The following is a 26,008-nucleotide window of genomic DNA, read 5'->3' on the forward strand; positions in this document are numbered from 1 at the left end:
AGTGATTCGTTCACTCTTAGCGTCCTTGTTAATCCATTCCTAGGTTAATACGGAGGAGGTAAATTATTGGTGGCTACTAGTCATTAGTACAAGTGGTCAAGACATAGGAAAAAATATATTCGGACATGGTGAATTTCGACTTCAAGATCTCATATAATTTCATGTCTCAATCACCGTACTACCTTGAGGGACCTTCCATCACTGACTATGCCCTTTGTAAATGTTGCTTTGCCTCTTTACCATTGACTGACCTTTCTCCTTCTTCAATATATGATACGGTCCTTCTCTAGGTATTCCTATTGTTATTTTACTGTTGCATGTATTCAAATTTGTTGTTTGTAGTTGATTTAGAAACACTTTTCCAGCATCTAAACATTGTATAAATCTTAAAATAAGTAGCTCTTGTCCCTTTTGACCCTCGAGTTTGTTTAGGAAACATAGAAGTGCTTTCGCCCCATGTAATAGTTTTGTAAAAATTATTATTTGATTTTAAACTTATCTATACATGTGCAACGTTGCGCGTTCCTTCATTATTGTCGCCGCTGTTCGTGTCCTCGCTTGCCCCTTTGCTAAGTAATGTCACGGGCGCCACCACGGCCTCCATGCGTAGCTGATCGTCTGTCGGCCTCACCGCTGCGAACTGCCAAAGACAGAAGAAAGGAGTTATATTATATTAGGCGTACTGATTAATTAGGATTTTGGTTTGATTAATTGATTAATTAGGGTTTGTATGACTAATCGATTGTGTTAATCCATTTAATAACTAGCTAATTATTGAGATTAATTAGTTAATTGATAACTAACCAGATGATTAAATGAATATTATAAAGCTAATTAATGTTATTAGGTTATAGTTTAATTAACTATAGCTGGATTAATCGAAATTGATTAATTAATCAATTAACATACAATATTTGATTAATTAATAAGTCTTATAAATTAGGGTTGGTCAATGGGTTTATTAGTAGTTGGTTAATGTTGATTGCTTAACGGTTAATTTATATGAGTTAATTGGTCATCAATTAATTAGATATTTAATTGTTAATGATTGTATAGTGATTTAATTAATTCATTTAAGGTTAATTGAATTATTAATCATATATAATTGAGTAGATATCAATAAAGAGTTAACTAATTTATTAATTAGTAGTAAATGAAATTACTAATAAAATGGATAGATTGATTGATTCATGTATTATAGATTCTTAGCTTTGTTTCGTATTCTATATTGGTAAGATTCGAGTTCGAGATAAAGCCTCTGACTAAAAGACAATCAACATATTCTACAATAGAGATGAATAGTTATTTCTTTGACTTCAATTTTCTTTACCTTTGGTGCATGATTATTTTCTTTATCCAATCTTGTATCTTTTTCGAATTGTCATCTATTATTTGATATCAACCTTGAGAGTTACCGAATTGGCATATAATATTTTATTATAAGAACTTTGTGATAGCTTGCTCGGTAATACGGTTTAATAGTTAGCCTTCTATCCATTTAGAAAAATAGTCGATGATAACTATCAAGAGATGTACTTTTGTCTTGTTCTTATTGGGAAAGATTCTACTATGTTCATTCCCAGTAGCTACCTATGATCTCATCAGTTGAGTTAGTTGGGTATGCCAAAGTGTGACATTGCTGACAACTTTCACAGGCCTTTATTAATTGCATTGTGTCTTTTCATTAGGTGGTCATAAATATCCGATACTATGTTCATTCCCAAGTAGCTACCTATGACCTCATCAGTTGAGTTAGTTGAGTATGCTAAGTGTGACATTGCTGACAACTTTCACAGGCCTTTATTAATTGCATTGTGTCTTTTCATTGGGTGGTCATAAATATCCGATCAACAATATCTTCGAAGCGAGTAAGAAACCACCTATGTGATTCCCGCATGCTCCTTTGTGTAATTTTCACAAGACAATCAACTTCTTGTTCCCCCAAGCATCGTAGGAGGGGACCCATGCTGGGTCGCTTAAATAGGGTTCCTTTAATGAGACAACCTTGTGACTATATATTTCAGTTGCTTCGCTCGCACGGGCTCGATAGGTAGCTTTCCTTCGTGAAAGAATGTCAAACATTTGGTCCGCCAATCGCATAGCATCTGTTCTGACTTGGTTCATAGTTGAGGTAGTAAATTTATCTGAGATATCATTTCTCGGGAGGTCCATTCTCCCAAAGTGCTGGTCAATCTAGCTAATTCATCTACTTTTTAGTTTATGCCCAAATGCCTTATTTTATTAAGACTTCAACAAAGTGTTCCTTGACTTTTTCCATGGCTGTGCAGTATTTTCAGCATTTCTCATCTTTGGTTTTGAAAACTCCATTCACTTGTTGTACCACAAGTTAGGAATCCATATTGACCAGGATCCATTCGACACTAAATTTCATGCGTAGGTCAATTAACAAGGCCTTGTATTTGGCCATATTATTTGATACTCGGAAGATGAGTCGTACTGCCAACTTGATTTCTTCTCCTTGTGGGGAGATTAGAACAACTTCGACTCCGCTGCCTTCATTATTTGAAGAACCGTTTGGGTAGGCCACCCATTGCTCGTATTTCTCATCCCGAACGAACTCTACCAAGAAGTCGGTAAGAGCTTGTGCCTTGATAGAGGGGCACGGTCGATACTCAATGTCATATTTACTGAGTTCGATTGCCTATTTAATAATTTGTTCAGTAGCCTCTGGGTGTGTGAGGACTCGACTGAAGAATTTTGATAAACATGTCAATGGGATGAGATAGAAAATAAGAACGTAGACGTCGAGCTATCCAAGTTATCTCCATAGTCAATTTCTCAAGACTAGTATAACGAAGTTCAGGGCCTTTAAATAAATAACTTATGTAGGGATATCTCTAATGGAGGATATTTGGAGGAAATATTTCTCTAAATATCCTCCCTCTCAAATATCCCCTATTGTGGGGGATATTTTGAGAGGTGAATAAAAATCACCGGATATAATTTTATGCTCGGTGATTTCATAATAGGTGGCATGCAAGTGGACCTCATAAAGGGTAATGATTACTTTATTAAGAAATTTTATTATATAATTTGAGATATTTGAGAATAAAATATTTGGTAGGTGAGACCCATAAATATTTGGTTGAGCGGATTTTGATTGTAACATTTAGGATATTTGAGAAGTAGGATATTTGATTGATGATGTGGACATGAAAATCGTAAATATTTGAGAGAAATATTTAATATTATTATGGATATTCTAAAATATATATATATATATATATTTTGTTAGATACACGGTAGCTCCTCACCCTGGCGGCGTTTAGCTAGGAATGTTAATTTCAACTCCAAGAAGGTTTTGTCACATTTTTCGTCTCATTGGAACCAGGAACCACGTGACTTTTTGAGAATTTCGAAGAAAGAGAGATTTTTATTAGCTGACCTAGAAATAAAGCAGCACAGAGAGCTGTAAACCGCTTGACCTAGAAATAAAGCAGCACAGAGACTTTTTAAGTTCCATGGAAGCTGCATTGGTTGAATGGCTTCGATTTTTTTCGGATTAGCCTCCACGCTCGATCACCATATAACCAAGGAATCGTCTTTCCTTACCCCGAATGTGCACTTCTCGAGGTTGAACTTCATTTGAATTTCTACAAAATCATGATAAGTCTCTTCTTGATCAAGCACCAAGTCTCCGGCCAATAGAGATATGAAGAGTATATTGTCGACGTATACTCGATATTTCATCCCAATAGTTTGACAAAGACTCGATCCATGAGTCATTGATGTATAATTTTGACATTCTTTAATTTGAATGGCATAACGACATAACAAAAAATGTCATCGTGATGAAGCTGACCTTATTCGGCTTTGGTCAAGGAAATTTGATGATATTCTTGGTAGGTATCCATCATGAATATGAATTTGTGGCCTGTGGTGGAGTCGACCAACTGATCCATTCACGACAAGGGATAATAATTTTTAGGACAAATCTTATTAGATCTCAAAAGTCGACACACATGCGCTATTTTCTGAATGACTTAGGTACATACTACATTTGATAACTAGGTCGGGTTCTGTAATTCCTGCACATGTCCGACTTCCAACAACTTTTGCACTTCTTCACATATGACTTTATCCTTCTCTAGGCAGAAGTAGCGTCTTTTTGCTTAATTGTGCAGGCGTCCGACTTGACATGCAAAGGGTATTCCACTATATGCGTTCGGACTCTTGTCAGATCTTTCAAGGATCAAGCAAGATGTCTTGATTTCTCATCAGACAACTAATTAAGAATTCTCTCTGTTCGAGGGAGAGTTGTTTAGAAATGCAAGTGGTTTGTTCGAGGTAAGAAGGAGCCACTCTGATGATTTCGTTTCCCTAATCCGCCACAAAGGAGGGTTCCCCTTTGTGCATAGTATATACTTCCCCTATGTGCTGCTTAGGTAGGTCGAGTTTTTCCATAAATTCATCAAGTTGATGCTCCCTCGTAGTTTTCCTAGTATTTTTCATCATAACTTTTTATATCTTTTCTTACAGATGATGTCAATTTGATGGTGTCCTTCACCTGATCGGATTCTTCCTCTCCTTCTAGGATCGTGATTGAGGCAGATCCAACGGCTTGCTCGCTTCCTGTGTCTTGTGAATCGAAGTGTGTCAGTTGGGGGTTGACATTGCATAAGAGCTCAAAGAAGAAGAAAGATAGAGAAGAATAGCTTTCGCATGAGGGAAGAAAATTATACTTTCACTTTCCTTTATGGAGCCTTATATAGTCGTGGAAGTGGAAGGTCTATATAAGATGTCACGTGAGCATTAGGCAGATCGCATGGATGACCGTACCAACGAAGCATCGTCTACTAGTCAATTGCATTAAGGAAGACAATTGTTGGGTTGTACTCTTGATGTCGTCTGGTCATTAGCCTGGCATTGCTTTCCTGGTAGGCAACCTCGCAAAGGTTGGTTTTGCGTCAGGGACTGTTGGAGGTTGAGGTCAGGGAGAAATAGCTCGGCTCAGATTCCTCATCGTTTGGGAACCATTGTGGTCGCGCGGGTAGGGGAGGTCAATGCCTATAGGACCCTATTGTCATGGGAGACATCGGCTAGCATGTAGGGCCTAGATAGGGGTGGTCGACGCCTGATAGGGCCCTACTGTGCCAAAATCATTTCTATATGTGCTGTGGACTCATTACTATGTGACTGTGCGAATTTAGGGTACTTAAATTGAATCTAGAAAGTTTTTTTTTAATTTTTTTATATATATTATATGTATTTAGGATTTAAGATTTTAAAATTTAGGAGTTGAGTTATAAGTTGATTTAAGCAATAGGATATTTTTTTTAAGGTTCAAGCTTTTTTCTTGGATTATATTAATCAAGATAAAAAAATTTTAGATCTCACGAGATATAATGTTTTTTTTTTGAAAAAATATTGATTTAAAAAAAAAAATTTGAAATGAAGGCGCCTAGATAGCTAGGCACGTATCATTTGTTCCTCAGCATAGTATATATATATATATATATATATAGAAATGTTATGCTACGGACCATTATTTACGGATTGCTACGGACTAAATGCCATGTCATTATTTTATTATTTTTTTATAAAATTTTTTCTCTTTCTTCTGTTGTTTTTTTCTTCTGCTTCGTTTGTTCTCGTTTCGCTGAGAAGCAGTTCACCGCACCACTCGCCACCCGCCACCCGCTCTGCCACCGGCCATCTGGCCACCGCCGGTGGGCTCCGGCCGCCTGGACCCACCCACACTGTAGGCCAAGGGGTGAACTCGTCGGGGATCGCGGCTGCTGTTGCCTGCCCACCGCCGAGTTGAGAGGGGATCTAGTCGCGCCAGATTCCGGCGAGATCGCGGTCGGATTCCGACGCGATCGTGGTCGGAATTTGGCCCGATCGCGTCCGGAATCCGGCCGCGATCGCGCCAGATTCCGGATGCGATCGCGATCGGAATTCGACGGGATCGCGGCCGGATTCCGGACGCGCTCGCGACTAGACGCGATCGCGCCAAATTCCGGCCACGATCACGCCGGAATCCGACCGCGATCTCGCCGGAATCTGACACGATGGCGTCCAGTCGCGAGCGTCCAGTGGTGAGTGTCCAGTCGCGATAGCGTCCAGAGTCTGGCCGCAATCGCGCCAGATTCCGGTGGGATCGCGGCCGGATTCCGGCGGGATCGCGGCCGGATTCCGACGGGATCGCGACCGGATTCCAGAGCGTCCGGAGGCAGTGGGACAGGCGGCCAGCAGATAGGCGGGTGGCAGCGGCGACGAGGCCCGATTGCTTCATTACAACGAGAAGAAAAAAATTAAGAAAGAGAAAATATTTAATTAAAAAAAATAATATAATATGACATGGCAGTTGGTCCGTAGTTATCCGCAGGATAGAGTCCGTAGTATAACTATTATATATATATATATACCCTACACATTTATTCATGAGTGACTGTTAGGCGATTTTCATTGAATCTAGGCGTTCGGACTCCTCCTAAGCACCCTAAGTGGTCAAAATCCATTTGGACCGCCCGAGAGTGGTCGGATGCCCAGACTCAATGAAAGTCACCTAGCAATTGCCCATGAACAAGATGTGTATGATATCACCACTATATATATATATATATATATATATATATATTATGAAATATAATTATATAAGGATAACAATTATGAAATTATAATGATTACAAAATCATAACTACTAAGACAGCACTAAAAATAAAAATATTTTTAAAAATAAAATATTCTGAGGTAGATTGAAATATATTTTTGATAATAAATGGAAGTGGAAAAAAACCATTTTCACAATTCCAATAAACAAAACTTAACTTGATACTAGATGATCAAGAACATGATAGAAAATGAGTTGGTGGATAATCATGTACAAAGGTCGATTACACAGATCCACAATTTTAACCATTGAAATGTGTCCAAGACTTGAGGCACTATCCCATACGAGCAAGATCCGTTTGGGCTTTTAAAAAAACTATTTCACAATGATAATTGTTTGAGGTCAGCAATGCTCATTATTGAGAAATAAAGATCCTTGTCCTTATAAAAAAATCTCAATAATGATAGTAATTAATTAGCCTAACCCCTCGTGTTACCGCTCAAATATACAAAAGCATATAGACGCCGCTGTTGTAGCCACTATATTCACTTCTTTTTTTATTTCTCCAACTCAAAAGAGGAACAACCAAAACAATATAAACTGATCGACGGTCTCAACTGTGACCATGTCGAATCCACATGTGTATTTGGCATTGTATGACTGTCTAACGACGTAATGTAAGCCCCCTTTGAGCAAGGACCTCGCGAACCCGAACAGCAACTTCAGCAGCATCATTCAGAGGTGGGTAGCTGAAGGTATCCGAAATCTAACAGATTCAAGAATTTGACAATTATTTACAGCGCACATAATCTAATTTCGAAATAGAATCATGCTGAAGTATATCAATATCAATAAACTAATAGCAGCAAGAATATTGGATATCCTAGTCTTACTATTATTACGGAGAAAAATGATCCATCAAGGTTGAATGAATTCTTCCCTAACCAAACTTTAGTTAGCTAATCATAACCAAACTTGAAAAGACACACCTCGAATAAATTTAATCAAATTGGATTTAAAGAGAAGTGGCTTACGTCTTCTAACCCTGTAAATGGTCGCACTAAACCTCGTTCACGTAGTGTCTTGTGAAATGCTGAGAATTTCCACTTGCAATGCTCACTTCCGATAACATAAACAGGCTTCCTGCGGTACAAACTAAGAGGCTAAATAACAAGAACTTATTTCTCAAATTACCACAACAAGAAATTATATATAAATACCCTGTGCTGCAAGCTTCGCTAACCAAACTGATTGAATCTGCAGTGATGACGAATGCGTCGGCCCATGCCAGGTGCCCCATGTGTGGATTTGGATCTAAAACATCGTAATATGGAAAAAAAAAATTACACCTGGTATAAATATTTATACAACATACTTTGAAACTACCTTCTCCGTCCCAAATATATATCTTTGGATGGCCACCAAGCTCCCTTAGTACAATCTCAGAAACCTGCCAACAGTAATTATACATTTTATCTCAGTGATTTGCAAAATGAATGAAAAATTTAGTTAAAGTTAAACCCTGTAACCTTTCTAGGAGTCCTCCTTGAGAAAGAAATTCTAACACTTCCACAGCTTGCAAGCACATTCTGAAGTGAGCCCACCAACTGTCTAGCGAGATTTGAAGTATATTTGCAGTTCCCTGGAAGAATTTCAAATCTCAATTCAATGAAATACTGAAAGCCAAACTATTCAGGATAAAAGAAAAGTGCGAAGCAAATAAGGATAATCAGACATGTACCAACTGTGTGCTAATTTAGTAGTTCTTTCAGTATTGAAAAGAATCACTCAAACTGAATATCAGCATTATGAACATATCAATGACTTCCAATATAAACCCAACCAATCTGGCTAGGAACGATATATCTATGGAATTGGAAATCAGACTAAATCAACAATAAATGAATAAATTCCTTTGTTAGGAACAATAATTCCTAAAATTCCTCCCTGTAGTTAATTTTATTGGTCGATTAAATTTGTGCCACTATCAATTGCTCTCACATAAAAAATAAAAAGACAATTTAATAGGACATTTCCATTTCCTAATTTACAAGCACAGTTGAAATTTCAAATCACCAGAATTGACTACAATCATAAAGATGAATTAGTTCCAAACAAGATGATCACATCCCAAGACATCCACTTGATATTTATTGAAAAGGTTGCAGTTTGTTGCAAGCTTAATAAATAATTCTTTACCCCATACTATTTACTTTTCTATTCAAAATAGTTTGAAAAGAAAATGGCCAGTAGTAGTGCTGCTAAATGTGTCTTGCTCACACTAGTGCATTCAAAAAAAAAAAAAAATCCTATTTAGAGTCATTTATCATAAAAAAAATCTTCCAAAATATTCAACAACAACATAATTCACTTATATATATATATATATATATATATATATTTGTTATGATTCTACCAATCATCAAAACTAACATCTTACAAACTGCAATAACTAGATGGGGAAGGGAATAGGTTCTCAATGTCAAATAAACATATAGCTTGCCAAATACAAGTCTCTAAAACAAAAAGAATCAAGAAAATAAACTCAAATTAAAGGAACATTACTTGTGGGCCCTCCAATATTAACTACAAGTAATGGCTTTGGCAAAGGAGCTAATTCATCATGCCAAACAGTTGCAGCAATACGAAGTGCAGCAGAATCAGCCTGATGTAGTGCTCCAACAGTGACGACCTGAAATTCCTAAGTCAAATCTCCAAGCCAACAAGATGAGCAAAATTAAAAACAACAATGAAGAAGAATCATACCACATTCTTGCCAGGTGGTTCTCTTGGTGTTATCCACCGTCTCATAATACGAGGAATCTCCTGTTGTCCACTGGCAGTTAGAGCATAGTAGTCATGACGAGGAGTTACAACCAAGTCAAACCTGTCAAGTCTCGACCTTGGATGTTGAATCTGAAATGAAATGAAAGATGACATTAACAAACAAATATAACAGACGAATCTGATAACCAACCTGATCTGTAAAATTACTGGCCTGAATGACAAAAACATTTTCTGATGCTAGACGTTTTATTGAACTGGCAACTGATATGGTGTCCCGACCAGAAGAAACTACCAAGAGTGGACCTTCTCTGAACAAGAAAAGTAAATGTGATAATATAGTAATTAGTTAGTTTATCCCCAGTCTAATTGAAGCCCGCATAAAGGTCATAAAAACATATTTCAGCAGATATTTTCTAGAGAAGATTAGTATCAATAATCAACAGATATCAGGATACTACTAATATACAAATAATTCAGACAATCAGCTAGAGAGTTGCCATTTGGAACCAGAACAGATAAATTCAACTTACATAATAATAAAATAGATTTTAAAAGTAGAATGGTTGTTTTTTGATATATTAACAGAAAAAGGTGAAGTCAGCCCAAAAATTAGAAGAAAAAAAAAATAATTAGACTGTCCTTAGAAAGAATTCCTGCCCTAGTATCTAGAAAAAATATATCTAATCTGAAGTAACTAGTAAAAAAAAATCTTGCTACAGGATGAATAGAATAATAAACTAAACATAGACAAGATTAATAATCAGTGTTCTAAATGGCGGCCACCTAGGCGGGAGGTGGGTATCAACCACATCGCCTTTGCCTGAGACGGTGCTTTAGACGGTAACTCACCTCCTTCCGCCACCATCGCACTTGGAACCACCACCGCTACTGCCGCCATTTTGCCACCGCGATGCATATGGACGAGTCGCCTAAGCTCGACGACAAGTCTGAATGCGTCGCATGAGCCCGGCGACGGGCCCGAAAGCGTTGCCCGAGCCCGACGACGGGCCCAGAAACATTGCCGGGGCCCGACAACGAGCTCAGAAGCATCGCCCGAGCCATAATTAAAGTTTAAGTTAATAATTTTAATCAACTCCTAACTATGATTGAGATAATTTAAAAAAATTTAATTAAAATCTAATAAAATTATCCTATTATATATATATATATATATATAATTTTTTTAAAAAATATTTAGATTAAATTTTTTATTTTTAATTAATATATTTTATTAAAAATAAATATAAGAAAAATGACTATTTATAATATCATGTACAAAAAATAGTAAAAAAAAAATCAACCACCTAGGCGGTCATTGACCTCCCCGCCACCACCTACCACCATTTACAACGCTGTTAATAATAGAAGTTCTCCGATCTCAAGTATCTTGCTTTGTACTTCTATGATTTCTTAAAAAAAATGATAAACCCAGCTAGCCCTGGGGTGACCGACCCGACCCCACGGACTTTTTTCCACTGGCCACCAGGGTAAATCGGGAAGCGCTCACGGCGGGCGGCCAAGAAGCCCAACATCCTTTTGGTTGAGCGCCCCATTTAGAAGAAAAATTTCTGCAAATTCACCATAGCTAGGGATCAAACCACGGGTGCCTGGATGACCATAGCCCAGGGGCTTCTATGATTTCTTAAAAGTAATCAGAAGGAATGGCAATACTAAGGAACTTCATTCATCAAAATCAAAGATATTGGATCAGATATATGCTTCAGTCCCTAACCACTAGGATCATTTTTTTCAAAAATAATAAACATTTTTGTGAATTTTTTCAGTTTCAAGAGAGACAAGATGATGCAAAATAGACCCTTGAGTGACATAGCATATTTCCTAATTCAGACAGCCATATATTGTTGTAAAATGGGGACTACCAGTTTCAGCAACCAAATTGGATAGACCTCTTTAGGAGAAAGCAAGACTTCTAAGCAAAACAACGTTTCAGTCTTATGAAGCTTATCTAGAGCGGAGAGATGTCACGCGAACTGACACAAGAGGAAAAGAAACCTTTACACTTAAAATATGCACTATAATTCCACGGCCTATAATTCATCACTACATCACCCGTTAGCATAAAGCTCTATTCCTTCTTCTCGACCAACAACAAGAGGAAGAGAAACCTTTACACTTCTAATAAAAGATTAAAAATTGAATATAAAGAAGGATGAAGATTAAAGCACAATGGAACAACAATACAGAGCTTAGGAATCACAAAATAGAACACTTTCAATAACCAGTTCGAGTCTCCGAGGCCCCATATTTATAGCCTCAAATTCCAGCTCCTTTAGAGCTTAGAATATAACGGGCTCTTTTCCAAATTCTCAGTTGCTCATTAGTTGACTGACCTAGCCACCCAAGCAACTGACTTAGCTTTAGTCGTTAGCCAATCAACAAGCCCCAAACAGAAATATTTTGATCGCTTCTTTTCAGTCCTAAGTCAAGTGATCAAGTACATTAGTTGACTAACAGTCAACCGGACTATAAGTCAACTAAAATTCAAGTAAACCCAAATAGAATGTTTTGTTTCTGCTCAACCTTAAGTCGACTACCTGGCTACTTATGTACCAATCAACTAAAAGACTCTTTCTAAGTCACCTATTCTTCTGATTTTAACCACTAATAAGGTCAACCCCGCTCCCTCCTAAATCTTGGAACATATCCAAGCAGCAATCCATAAGCATCCAATCCTAAGTCAACATCACATTCCTATGAACTAAGAAGATGGCCCCCTCTCAAAACCAATATTTATCAATAGCCCTTAGGATAGCCGATTTGCAAAGTCACTAGCGTTCCTCCTTTATGATTGGGTCATTCTACAAAACACATGGTGAGTGGAGAGTCCAGGGGTGTCTCAAAAAGTCAAATCAGGGCAAAGTCATGGTGGGGAAGTTATGATGGCAAGTAGGGCAGCACACAAGTTACAAGAGGGCAACTCCTCCATGACACATAATAGGCTATCACCATAATAGGTAAACATTTAAAGCGTCATTTCCCACTAGCCTCACCAACAACAATGCTAGTCAATGTCATTGAACATTTCCAAATTATCCAAGCCAATACATTTAAAGCATTTTATGGCAAAGGAAGAAAATCCAATCTAGTGATCTTGGAGACTCTTGGAAAGTTCATGCTCAATGTGAAATTAGGACAACCCCTAATGTGGTTATGTATGTGGCAACACCAACCTTTGCCACCCATAGCAATCACATTCAACACCTAATAGTGTTACAATAATAGCGGAAATGGGCAGGAGAACCATTGCCTCTGTGTAACAATATTTTATGAGTCGTCCACTTGAGGTTGATCGATTGGTTTCTTATACAATTAATCAAGCAAGTTATCTTAGTCAATGAGGTAATCAGATCTCTATTTAGATTACGTTTGGTTGGGTATAATGTAATGGAACTTGTAATGTAATCAAATTTGTAATGTAATGTAATGTAATGTAATATTGATTACATTACTACGTTTGATAATATAATGTATGTAATCTTTGATTACAAGAGTGATTACATTATTTTGTTTGGTATCTATTATTTTTTATAAGAAATGTAATTCATATTATTATAAAATGACAAAAATATCCTGCGACTTTTACTGACGGGCCGCCGCCCTCTGTCGAAGCTTGCGGCAGCCACCGACAACTAGTGGCCGTCACCACTGGTTGCTGTCGGCGGCAGGCGGGCGGCCGATGGCGAGTGGCCGACGGGCGGGCGGCAGGCGACCGGCGATGGCGGGCGACGGGCGGTGGGCGCCCAGCGATGGCGGGAGACAAGCGGTGGCGGGGGCGGCGGCTGACTAGGGATATATTCGGCATTCAAATTTTAGTTAAGCAGTGACCTCGTAATGTAATCGGATTACATAGTATTTACTTTGTAATCCAGATTACAAAACTTCATTACCCTTTGTAATCGAGATTACATTACATTACAAGTTTAAAGTTAAACCAAACAAAATAATCAACCTTGTAATGTAATCAAGATTACATTACAAGGCAGATTACACCCTACCAAACGTAGCCTTAGTTAAGTCTTCATTAAAAACATCTACCACCTATTTCCCATCCAAGCTCCATGCTCAAGTGATCAGATAAGTTAGAAATCATCATCAAATTTGCAGTGGATTCAAAAATTAACCAACTTTTGCAAGAATATAACTTGAAATTAAAAGATCTCCTCTGATAGAAATAAAGAATAAAAGCATGCAAGATTCACCAACTTTTGCATAAATTTAATATAGTATGCAACTCATAGTAAATACAAAATGCAAAATAATCCTGCACCGCAACAGTTGAAGAAATCAAACTTAGTAATACATTAAACAATCATTAAACCAAAGATACTCACTTTTCAAAAGTTTCACGAGCGATTATTGCAATTTTAGTTGCATCTGCCTCCAGAATGGATGACAAACCAACATATCCACCATTCTGAACACAAAAAGAATCCAACTTCCTCCCTCGAAGCAACATGCCAAATGTTGAGTTGCCAAATATCTGTCTGATTAGGTTCTCCAAAACTTTATGAAGTGAGACAGGAAGCCAATGGAGCCAATCATTTACTCCACCTCTTGGTCTGGTTACACGCTATGGATTTTGGCAAGATAGGAAAAAAAAGAAGAAGTATGGTTCAGCATCTGAACATAACAAACAAGAAATAGAACCCCTTATAAAGTTGTCAAACATGTTTTTCTTTTTTGAAAATAGAAAATTATTAATTTTGTAACAGCGCAAGATGAACATTTTTCCATCAAACTCTACATTAGGTTATTCAAAATTCGACAACATTTCACTTGAGTTAATTATAAACAAAAAGTATCTATCCATCTTTAGTGTCTATAAAAGAAAAAATAGGATCCAATAAGGCAGATGGTCAGACGTTTGCTTTTGATTATTTACATCTCGGTGCTACAATTATTTGAGGACTAAATTTCCCCTAAATCTAAGTTCTCGTTCTACCGCCAGAAAAATCAAAGTTGAACTTTCGTTAAATAAAGAACTGGAACATTTCTCCCATTAGATTCAGTAAATTCCCAAGCCACGCATCGACGATTTTCAGGAAATCAAATACAAAGCGGAAGTTAACAACGTTAAGGGAAGTCTTACGTATATTGAAAATTTGTCCGCCAACCCTAAGGCACGAACTAAGCCAATACTCTGGTTCTCTGCCCCAGGGAATCCGTTACCGATCACAATAGCCCGTCTGACGACGTTAACTCCGCCCTCAAAGATATCCGGTATACCCGTCGTGACGGTCGGTGGCTCCGGAAGCCTGATAGGCCTCATCGCAGCTATCGAGGAGCCAGTCGTCCGAATCATCGAAAGAGCCAATTAGGATCGGAGGCTCATGCGACTAGAGCTATCAATCTCATCGTCCCCGAACACGCGATGGCTTTGGAACGACAAATAAATTAGGGTTCCATAGGCGCTCGCTTCCTTGTACGCCAAGTTCTGCTGCTTTGCGTTTTAGTCGATCTCATCGGTTGCCGATTCGAGCCTCTTCGCGAGCTTTCCGGTTCGGCTCAACCCATTATAGTTTCTTTGATTTACTCGTGAGCCGAATTCAAATCAAAGTTTAATTATTTTTATATAATTTTAATTTAAATATACTTAAATTAAAAATCCGAATAATTCGAGGAAATAATTCATACATTTTATATTTTTAAATTTCAAATCGATAATTTTCAAACTCAAATTTAAATATCAATATTTTCCTACTGTACTATCATACTCTCATCTCCCAATATAAAAAATAATTGCAATTAAAATCATTCTAAACAATTTTAATAAAATTATTTTATATAAAAAATAATTTTTGTTAAAAGAATTATTTTTTTTTGCGGTAGTTTTAATTTAAATTATTCCATTTTATATATTTTTAATTAAAACGGCTTTACGTTATAATAAGTTTTGTCAAAATTATAATTTTAATAGATTAAAGTAGTTTTAATTAATATTAAAATACTTTTAACTAGGCTAATATTATTAGTACTTGTAATCAAAATTTAATTAAAATAACTTTTATTATAATACTTTTATTTAAAATTATTCCCTTATGCTAGTTTTAATTAAAATAGCTCTGTATTATATAATATTTTTTTTTAGCAAAATTACAATTGTGGTCGATGGATTACATCCGAAGACAATTTTCTCTTTTTTTTCTGCAAAATGATATTAGTCTAAAATACCCTATAAAATAAGTATTAGGATAATTTAATAATAATAAAGAATATTAATTAGTTCTTATCCTCCTAGGACCAAAAACTAGTCAAGGTCTCAGCTTAGAGATGTCAAATGGACCTAAACTGGACCGACACCTACTATCCCTTCAACCGGAACATGTCCTAATTTGGTCACTTTTCTCTAGTGACTTACCTTAAGTTACTAGTTTGTCAGACATTCGGTCAACCCTTCGACCTGTCTGAACTTTATACCAGCTATCCGGTCGGCCCGTCGACCTAGCTGGACTTCTTGCCAGATATTCGATCAGCCCGTTGACCTATTTGGGCTTCGTACCAACTATCTGGTCGATCCGTCGACCTAGCTGGATTTCCTGTCAAATATCTGGTCAGCCCGTCGACCTATTTGGACTTCTTCTGCACATTTAGGCAGGTTGTTAGATCACAACAAAACCTAATTTAACTTACTTGTCATTCATCAAAATTTGAGTTAGACCATTAGTACAAATTATACCAACATATGTCTCTTCCTATGGTATTTGCCAAAGAGTTAAATCTGAAACTCTAGCTCCAGTAGGCCTCTTACAACCATTACTAGTTCCATGTCAAGTCTGGGACAACATTACAATGGACTTCATCGAAGGACTTCCAACTTCCAATGACAAAAACATCGAAGGACTTCCAACTTCCAATGACAAAAATACAATTCTTGTGGTGGTAGATCGTTTGAGTAAATCATCACATTTTCTAGCTTTGACCAGCCCCGGCCCAGAGGCCGGGCCACCCTGGGCGATTGCCCAGGGCCCAAGTTTGGGAGGGGCCCATAATTTGAAACATTTATATAATTTATATATGCATATATTAATTGAGAATTAACCTTGTAAACTTTCACTGTTGCACATCCTCTGCCACCGCACCTGTTGCGATTTCTGCGTCTCCTTTCTCATATTCTCTTTATTTTTCAATTTTATCTTGAATTTATTTATAATTGCATCAATTTTTTCTCTTCATTTTTCTTTTTTATTTCCTCGATATATATGATCCAAAGAATTGAGATAATCTTGATAATAATACATATAATATTTTAGTTGAAAAGTTCCTTTTGAACATTACTATAGACATTTTTCAAATACTCATTATTTTGAAAAATTATAGATAAAGTTTCTCAAAATTATTCAAAATTAAAATTATTAAAAAGGAGATCAACAATGTCACAAGAGAAATTAAATGGATTAACAATTTTATTTATTGAAAAGATATTTTAGAAAATCTTGAAATTAATAATATTATAGATGATTTTACATCTAGAAAAACTAGAAGAAATCATTATAAATAATCTTTACTTTATGAAAATAAAAAATTAAGGACCTATTTTGATCGTTTCGCCCCGGGCCTCCCAAATGTTAGGACCGGGGCTGGCTTTGACACACCCTTTCATAGCCAAATTGGTAGCTGAAATGTTTATTGATGGTGTCGTCAAGCTGGATGGAATTCCACAATCAATTATTATTGATAGGGATCTGATGTTCATTAGCCATTTTTGGCAGGAGTTCTTCAAGTTATTAGGCACAACATTAAACAGGAGTTCTTCCTACCACCCATGAACGGATGGACAATCTGAAGTTGTTAACCAATGTGTTGAGCAATATCTTCACTGCTTTGTGCATCATCAACCTTGTAAATGAACTTGTTTTCTTCCATGGCCATAGTTTTGGTATAACACGACTTACCATGCTTCAACAGAGATGACCTGTTTCCAAGCTTTGTATGGGTGATTACCTTAACCATTTCGCACTATGAGTTAGGTACATCTCCAGTTCATAAAGTTGACTAATAATTAGCCTCCCGAGATGACATATTGCGCCAGTTGAAGCTCAACTTACATTCCACTATGAACCGTATGAAGCAGATCACAGATTCCAAGCGACTCACCTTGAGTATCAAATAGGTGACATGGTTTTCCTTCAACTTCATCCTTATCGACAACAATCTATTTTTCGCAGGGCTTCTAAAAAACTTTTCAATTAAATTCTATTGGCCACATCCGATTGAGGAACGTGTTGGGAAGGTTGTATATAAATTAATGCTATTAGAAGGATACAAAGTTCATCCAGTTTTTCATATTTCGCTGCTTAAGAAGAAGGTGGGGGACTCTCACAATGCTACACTTGACTTGCCACTTGCTGATGATGACGATGCAAATGTTTTGGAACCTGAAGCCATTTTGGATACACGTTGGGTTAAAAAAGGGTCGCGTTTTGTCGAAGAAAGCCTCGTTCAGTGGAAACGACTTCCAATGGATGATGCTACTTGGGAGGCGACCACAGTTTTACAAGATCAGTTCTTCAACATTGTGGCAAAAAAAGATGAATACGATCGTCTCCAGTGCCCCCATCAATCCATCCCAAGATCAACACGGAGGAGGTAAATCACGGGCGGCTACTAACTTTTAGAATAGTGACTAGCATATAAGGGAGGTATTTACCTCAACTTTATCGAGATTCGAACCCCAGATCTCATTGTGGCAACACCTCATGCGCTAGCCACTATATCAATTCTTCAACATGCACCTTGAGGACAAAGTTCTAGTGACAGATGAGGGTATTGATAAGCTAAGAACTCAACAATCACAAAAATCTCAACGATCGAATCAGAAATATATTGATTGAATTTTAGTGAATATATTGCAGTTGTAGTTTGATTCCGATAAGCACTAAAATAACTGGTTTCTGTCGGTTATGAATTATGTTTTCAAATATTAGTTTTTATTTTATGCATATGGATAGTTGTCCTAAAAGTAGGAGGAGGTTATGAAATAATTTGTATTTAAGCCTTTCTCATGGGGGAAGAAGTATAGGAAAAGTTCTCCATAAAATTTATGGTTTGTTCTTACTCGAAGAGAGCTTCTTTCTTTCACTTTCATTTCTTAGGTTGTGATTGGGACCTATTATAATCCAACGGGGATCATATCCTATATAGACTCATCTATTATCAACCCATTAATAATAATGGAGTAGGTTAATGGATTCTACACATGAACCCATATCTAATAATCCAAACCTTGAATAAACATAAGTTAGATAATTAATGGGTTTGGTTCTCCTTATGGCATAAACTTACATGCTTACAAATAACATGTAAGCTTACCAAATAGAGATTAAATCTAATAATGTCTCACTTAGGCTATATGTGATTTGTACACAACACAAAAGTAAACCTTAGTTGACCTCAACAATAATGCCAGACTTTATAGATATAGAAAATCCCTGTAAAATAATCTAGTTCATTAACTCCATGGGTATATGACTAAAAAGGTCATAATTACTAGACTATAACTGTAATAAACTCTAAGTAATTATAATATCAATATCTTTAATGATAAAATCAAGATGTAGATGTGTAGTATGGAAGTTATATACTATATGATCTATATATGTCAATTTTCTCAAGGGTTTGAATCTTAACAAAATCGAGAAAAAAACCCTTCCTCGCACTCTAACCAACTATAAATTTCCGATTTACATCCTCACAGATGGTCGTGGGGCTGACCATGTGGGGTCGCTGGGATGGTGGATGCTATCATATATATGTCAATTTTTAGAAGGGTCATGGGGCTATTGTTGCATAGCCAATCTCTTAGAAGGGGTTCTTCTCCAGAACCCAATTCGTCACGTGGGCCCGCTTCAACAAAGGTTAGTGCAACCTTGAGGTTACTTTCCTAGAGGGGTTGGTCTGCAACTTCCTCAAATCCGCTGAACCCCCTCGGCGACAATACCTGATCAGATTAAAGGTCAAACTTGATGCCGCCTAGGAGGATTGTGTGGGATGAACTACCAACTGAACATTGAGCATCTTGGTGGACGGCTTTTCCCATGATGTGATAAGGGTAAGTTTCAACCCTTATTAAAGCCTCCTTTGTTTCTCTTAAACTCACTGCCTTTTTGCATTTCACTAGTTTTGGGTCACAGGGCTAGCTATTTACCAAAATTTGGTGGACCTAGACCATGCAAACAAGGTCCTGAAAAAGAGGGTGGAGGAGTTAGAATCCTCTAGGGTTCCTCCCGATAAACTCCTAGAGGAGCTGGCATATTTGAAGAAAGAGGTGACTAGCTGAAATGAGCTACTGCTGAAGGCTGAGAAAGTCCTCTTTGAGGAGAAAGAGAGAGGGACCTCCCAGTCGACTACCATTGAAAGTCTACAAGCTAATGTGTGGACTTGTGAGTCTCGGTTCAAGTTTGAAGGCACTCGGAAAGCGAGGGCTTTATCAAACTTGGATAAAAAGACCGTCGAGGCCAAGACCCTCTCACAAAAGTTCAAGGAAATAGAGACCGTATATGCCACAAAGCTGACTAGGAAAGCAATTGAGCTGATAGCCAAAGAGCTATATGTTGGATCCTTGGTGGCCGACTAGAGGAGGAGGAGGAGGGGGGGGGGGGGGGGGTGAATAGCCCTGCAAAGAAAAATGAACCTTCCTCGAACTTTATAGCTTAATAATTATCAATACTTGTATAAAAATGATTAAAAGACTAAAAAAATGAGGCACAAATAAATTACTTGGTTACAACTAGGGAGGTTGTTAATCCAAAGAAGATGTAAGACTTACTAAAATTCTCCTCTAAGTGGAGAAGTCTCTTATAACAGTTAAATATCACAACTAGAAAGCTAAACTGAAATTGAATCAATTACAAGTGTTATTTCTCTCTTTTTTCTTGTTGTTATTAGCTTCTGGGAGCAAGGCTGCTTTTATAGCCCCTGCTCGGAGCACCTGAAAGGGTTCCAGGTGCCTGGAATGGGATAAAAGTTTATCCCTGACGTAGTGGGATGCGCAACGTTGCAAATGGCTAAAACTTCTATTCCAGGAGCCTGGGCCGTCTGGGTGCCTGGACTGAGTCCAGGCGCTCAGACCAAGTTAACTCGCTAGTTTACTTTTCAGTTTGGGGCTTCCACTCCGGCTCCGCTTGCTTAGGTGATTTCGACCATCCAGAATAGGGCTCACCCGAACCCAACTTCCGACCTTCTCGATCAAGCTTTCGCTCCAGCTTCGGAAACACTGCACGCCTCCTTCTCATCGGCCCACGTACTCTTCCGCAGCACCTTGTCACTCAGATGCACTGAGCCCGTCGGCTCTCTCCCGTGCCGTCCTTCTCACTAGTTACGTCTTTTGCTCGACTTCCTATACTCCTAAGTTCTTGCACACTTAGATACAGGGGTTAAAAACCAACAACATCTAACTTGATTTGGTTGATCACATTAAAACTACCTTGGGATACTAATAATCTCCCCCTTTTTATGTGATCAAATCTAAGTTAAGTTAGGGTAAACCATAAACAAATAGTTATAATTTTTGCAAAATAAAAAAATTGTAAGTACAGAAATTAAGTACAAAAATAAAAAAGATTAAAATTATATTACTTCCCCTTAGACTTAATATTTACTACTCCCTCTTTTGATCACATTAAAAGTGGGGTACGTTAAATATATTACTTGGAAGGTCTAAAATGTCTAAGGAAAAAAAATATGAAAAGTTAAGTTTCAAAACTTTGATTTAAAAAAAACTTCTTTAATAATAAAAACTGTAGCAAGGGTTGAATAGAAAAAATTTCACAGAAAGTTGAATTTTTGGCAAAATTAAAAAAAATTACATTTTGATCACTAGTTCATAAAAATTTTTAACAAAAAAAATTTCAAAAGATTATTTAGATTAACTTAAACAAATTTTAATAGTTAGACCTTTTTAAATAAATTTTTCTAGTAAAAATTTAAAGCATTAGTTGAATGCTTCATAGTAAGTCAATTAAACATTCAATTCAGTAATTGACTTACAGGTTATGGCTAGGTACTAGGCCTTCTTTGTTATTAGAGTATCAACCACTTCTAGATAAAGCCTCTTAAAGAATTTAAACATTTAACTTTTTTTCTAAAAGCCCTAAGAAAGTAATTAATCTAAATATGATTTTAGAATCCAAAATAGGTTCCTTCCTATATGATTAATTAGAAATTTCTTAGAATATATTTTTATGATATTTTCCTAATTTGGCTCTTATGGTATTTAAAATACCAGTTTAAATTATTATATCTCCTAATATTTTGATTATTTAAGCATGCACAAATTTTTAAATATTCTATTTCTATTTTCAATTTGTTATTTTCTATTTTTAAATGATCAAATAAATCTATGGGGCATGCATTGGCTAATTGTCTTTTCAAGTCTACATTTTTTTTTTCTAATTTTACTAAATCCTTGGAAAGAATCTTAATAAATTGAAATAACTTTTCAGGAGATGAGACACATACTTGACTTACCTCATATTCTGATGCTCCCCCTTCATTGTAGCTTTCCTCCGATGATCCTCCCCCTTCATTGATGCTCATCTCTGAGTTGCTTTCATCTTCTTTTTGATATTCTGCCATTAGGGCTAGTCTAAAGTAGGTTTTGATTTCAGATTTGGATGACGTGTTGTCCCATGTCGCCTTTAGATTATACTTGGGTCGGGCTGACTTCTTGTTCTTCTCCTTGTTCTTGTTCTTCAATTTAGGCAGTCATCCTTGATGTGCCCTTCTTCATTACAATTATAACATCAGACCTTCCTTTTGTTCCGATAATGCTTTCTCATATGCAATTTAAATTTATTAGATTTAATAAATTTATTACTTTTTCTTACTAATAGCACTGCTTCATCTTCGTCGATTGATGCTTCTGAATCTGGATTGTCCGTTCTTGCCTTCAGAGCAATGTTCTGACTAGGCTCCCTTTTCATCTCTGCATATCTAAATTTGTGAAGTTCAAAGGTGGAAAAAAGATTTTCTAATGAACCAACTTCTAGGTCTTTAGATATATAAAATGAGTCGACTATAGATGTCCACTTAGGTATCTTAGAGAATACATTTAAAGCATACCTTAATGAATCTCAGTTTATTACCTTTTCTTAGAGATTCGTGAGTCCAGTGTTTAATTCTTTGATCTTTGAGTGCAGATGTGCAACTGTTTCGCTTTCTTCCTTCCGGAGGTTTGTTAGTTGGTTCCAGAGTAGATCCCGTCTTGCAAGCTTTGCTTCGAAAGTTCTTTCATGTAGTTCTAGGAAGTTTTCCCAAAGTTCCTTTGCTGATTTATAATTTTTGATCCGATTTACTTCCTAGAGTGGAAGTACACTGAGTAGGTGGAAATCGGCTCGTTCGTTCGCTACGAAGTCTGCTTGCTCCTTCTTGCTCCATTGGTATTCTTCATTTTCATTTCCTTGTTGGTCTTTGGGAGCTATAAAATTATATTTATTTATCAAAAGAATTTCAAAATCAGTTTTAAAAAATACCTCCATGAGTTTTTTCCATAACGTAAATTTTTCCTCGAACTTCGGTAGGCAGATGCTCGGTTCGACCATCGTCTCAGTGCTTCAGTCGATAGTTAGTCCTTCTAAGTCGTTCTGGTTCTAATACCACTTGTAGAATCCTTGGCGGCTGGCTAGAGGGGGGTGAATAACCCTGTAAAGAAAAACGAACCTTCCTCAAACTTTATAGCTTAATAATTATCAACACTTATATAAAATAATTAAAAGAATAAAAAAATGAGGCACAAAGAAATTACTTGGTTACAACCAGGGAGGTTGTTAATCTAAGGAAGATGTAAAACTTACTAAAATTCTCCTTTGGGTGGAGAAGCCTCTTATAGCAGTTAAATCTCACAACTAGAAAGGTAAACTAAAACTGAATCAATTACAAGTGTTGTTTCTCTCTTTTTCTTGTCGTTGTTAGCTTTTGAGAGCAGGGCTTCTTTTAGAGCCCTTCTTGGGGCGCCTGGAAGGGTTCTAGGTATCTAGAATGGGATAAAAGTTTATCCCCACTGCAGCGGGATGCACCACATCACAAATGGCTAAAACTTCTGTTCCGGGCGCCCGGAGGGGTTCAGGGTGCTCGGACCGTCTGGGCACTTGGACTTAGTCCAAGCGCCTGGACTAAGTCAACTCGCCAGTTCACTTTTCGGTCCAGGCCTTCTGCTCCAGTTCTTCCGCTCTGACTCCACTCACTTGGGTGATTTCGGCCATCCAGAATAGGGCTCACTCGAATCCAACTTCCGGCCTTCTCTAGCAAGCTTCCGCTCCGGCTTCAAAAATGTCGCGCGCCTCCTTCTCGTCCGCTTGTGTACTCTTCCATAGCACCTCATCCCTTAGACACACCAAGCCCGTCGGCTCTCTCCCGTGTCATCATTCTCGCTAGCTGCATCTTTTGCTCGACTTCCTGTGCTCCTAAGTTCCTGCACACTTAGACACAGGGGTTAAAAATTAACATGACCTAACCTGACTTGGTTGATCACATCAAAACTACCTTGGGGGTACTAACACTGTAGGCTAAAGAAAAGCAAAAAACTTTGGACGCCAAGGAATCCAAATTGAAAGCCTTAAAGGTGGAGATGACCAGCTACAAAGCTGGGGAAGCTGAGCATTGTGAGACCAAAAGAATCGAGTACCTCTGTTTTGATGATTTCAACGCCCTTTTGGGGTACCATAATGGTGAAAATGTTTACCTTCAGAGTAGATGGAGCCATAAAACAACTTCGCGATGTTGGATACTTGACAGCATAGCTTCTAGAAAATTTTATTAGTAATTAGAAGATTTTTTATAACATCCCAGATGATGCCTTTTCAGACTTTACTTAGGCAACCACTCTCTTATTGATCCTTTTGTAATTTCCCTATGTACTTAGCTTGCTTTTTGCAATGGAAAATGATGTTTCTATTATTAGCCGCTCCATTCTAAGGTAAAACTTGTATGAAGACCTTTCTCCCCTTTGAATAAGTAAAGTATATATGCCTTGAAGGTAGCAATCAATAAGTATTGAGCGAGTGCCCAATAGGGCGGTAAGTGCAAAGTGAGTGGCGAGAGAGTGCCGAACAGAGCGGTAAGTAAGTGCCAAGCAGAGTGGTGAGTGTCGAGCAGAGCAGTGGAGGAGTGTGGGGAACACACTTATAATTCGGTCGTAAAGATGCTAGAGTCTAGAATCTTTACTGATCAGATGGTCATTGGGGTGCATGAGGATCATACTTATAACTCGGTCTTAGAGACATGTGAATCTAGAATTTTTCCAACCAAATGGTCATTGGGGTGTGTGGGTGCCATGCTTATAACTCACAACGGATGCGAGAGTCAGGAATTTTTACCGACTAGATGGTCATTGGGGCGTGTGGGGACCATGCTTATAAATCATTCTTAGAGACACGAGAGTCTGGAATTTTTCTAACCGAATGATCATTGGGGTGCGTGGGGACTACGCTTATAACTCAGTCTTAGAGACACAAGATTCTAAATTTTTTCTGACCAGATGGTCATTGGAACGCATGGGAACCACGTTTATAACTTGATCTTAGAGACGCGAGAGTCTAGAATTGTTTCGACTAGAAGGTTAGTTGGTACATGGACACATGCTTATAATTTAGTCTTAGAGACGTGAGAGTCTGGAATTTTTCCAATCGGATGGTTGTTGGGGAACGTGGGGACCACTCTTATAACTCGCACAAATGTGAGAGTTTATAATCTTTACCAACTAGATGGTCCTTGGGGTGTATGGGGACCACACTTATAACTAGGTCTTAGAGATGCGAGAGTCTGAAATTTTGTAGCCGCAAGGTCGAGCAGGCCCGTTTTCGCATTTTTTATTAAGGAATGAGAAAAGTATATTTTACAGTTCACATTCTCTCTAGTAACCATTAAAAGTAGCCTTAGGCCCTGTAGGGCTACAGATAATTTATGCTTCACGGTCTGTCCATCCTCTTATTATTTTCATCCTGTAAGTAGTACGCTCCTGAAGCAAGCTTTTGCACAATCTTAAAGGACACCCCATTGGGGTCCTAACTTGCTAACATCTCCAACAAACTTAATTCTTTTCCACACACGATTGCCTTCTTGAAATAAATGAGGGACGACTCACCGATCATAGTTTTACCTCATCTTTTGTTTGTATGCAATTAGTCGATCGACCATTTTTTCCCTTGTCTCGCTGATGAGATCCAGATCTAGGAGATGTTGATCGGTGTTGTCTTGATCATAAAGCAACCTCTGAGTAGACTCCTCCCCAACTTAAACATGTACTACCCCCGCCCCAATAAACTAAGTGAAAAGGTGTTAGGCCTATACTCTCACACAAAGTGGTTTGATACACCCATAAAATACTTGGCAGTTCATCAACCCAGCCTCCACTCACATGGTTAAGCTTAGTTTTAAGCCTGTAGATAATCTCCAAGCTAGTAACTTCCGCTTAACCATTGCTCTAAGGGTAGGTCACAAAAGTGAAGGCTTGAAGAATACCAAAGCCTTCACGCCATCGTTTGATTTTGCATCCTTGGAATTGCCTTTTGTTATAAAAAATAAGCTTATGAGGAATTCTGAATTGGCATAGGATGTTAATCCATAAGAATTTGATAACCACGTGCTCCATGATTTTGGCCAGTGCTTCTGCTTCCACCCATTTAGAGAAGT

At 37.6% G+C, this 26,008-nt stretch overlaps 1 protein-coding gene across 1 annotated transcript; it reads right to left on the bottom strand.

Moving 5' to 3' along the window:
- Positions 1 to 6,931: 6,931 nt before the first annotated feature.
- LOC122041951 (mitochondrial fission protein ELM1-like) lies at positions 6,932 to 14,849 on the bottom strand. Its single transcript, XM_042601851.1, has 10 exons — positions 14,472 to 14,849; positions 13,714 to 13,952; positions 9,573 to 9,669; positions 9,341 to 9,490; positions 9,140 to 9,266; positions 8,104 to 8,216; positions 7,961 to 8,024; positions 7,795 to 7,888; positions 7,609 to 7,717; positions 6,932 to 7,340 (listed from the first exon to the last, which is right to left on the bottom strand). The coding sequence occupies exons 1-10, from the start codon at positions 14,682 to 14,684 to the stop codon at positions 7,239 to 7,241; spliced, it is 1,308 nt and encodes a 435-aa protein (XP_042457785.1). The 5' UTR covers positions 14,685 to 14,849; the 3' UTR covers positions 6,932 to 7,238.
- Positions 14,850 to 26,008: the final 11,159 nt, after the last annotated feature.

Source organism: Zingiber officinale, chromosome 2A, assembly GCF_018446385.1.
Source record: "Zingiber officinale cultivar Zhangliang chromosome 2A, Zo_v1.1, whole genome shotgun sequence".
NCBI lineage: Eukaryota > Viridiplantae > Streptophyta > Magnoliopsida > Zingiberales > Zingiberaceae > Zingiber > Zingiber officinale.

Excerpts from the sequence above, each read along its gene's own strand:
- LOC122041951 (XM_042601851.1), bottom strand. The coding sequence starts at position 14,684 with ATGATTCGGACGACTGGCTCCTCGATAGCTGCGATGAGGCCTATCAGG. Across the intron at positions 8,025-8,103 it reads CAAGGAGGACTCCTAGAAAG|GTTTCTGAGATTGTACTAAG; the intron begins GTTACAGGGTTT and ends TACTGTTGGCAG. Across the intron at positions 7,889-7,960 it reads ATATATTTGGGACGGAGAAG|ATCCAAATCCACACATGGGG; the intron begins GTAGTTTCAAAG and ends ACGATGTTTTAG.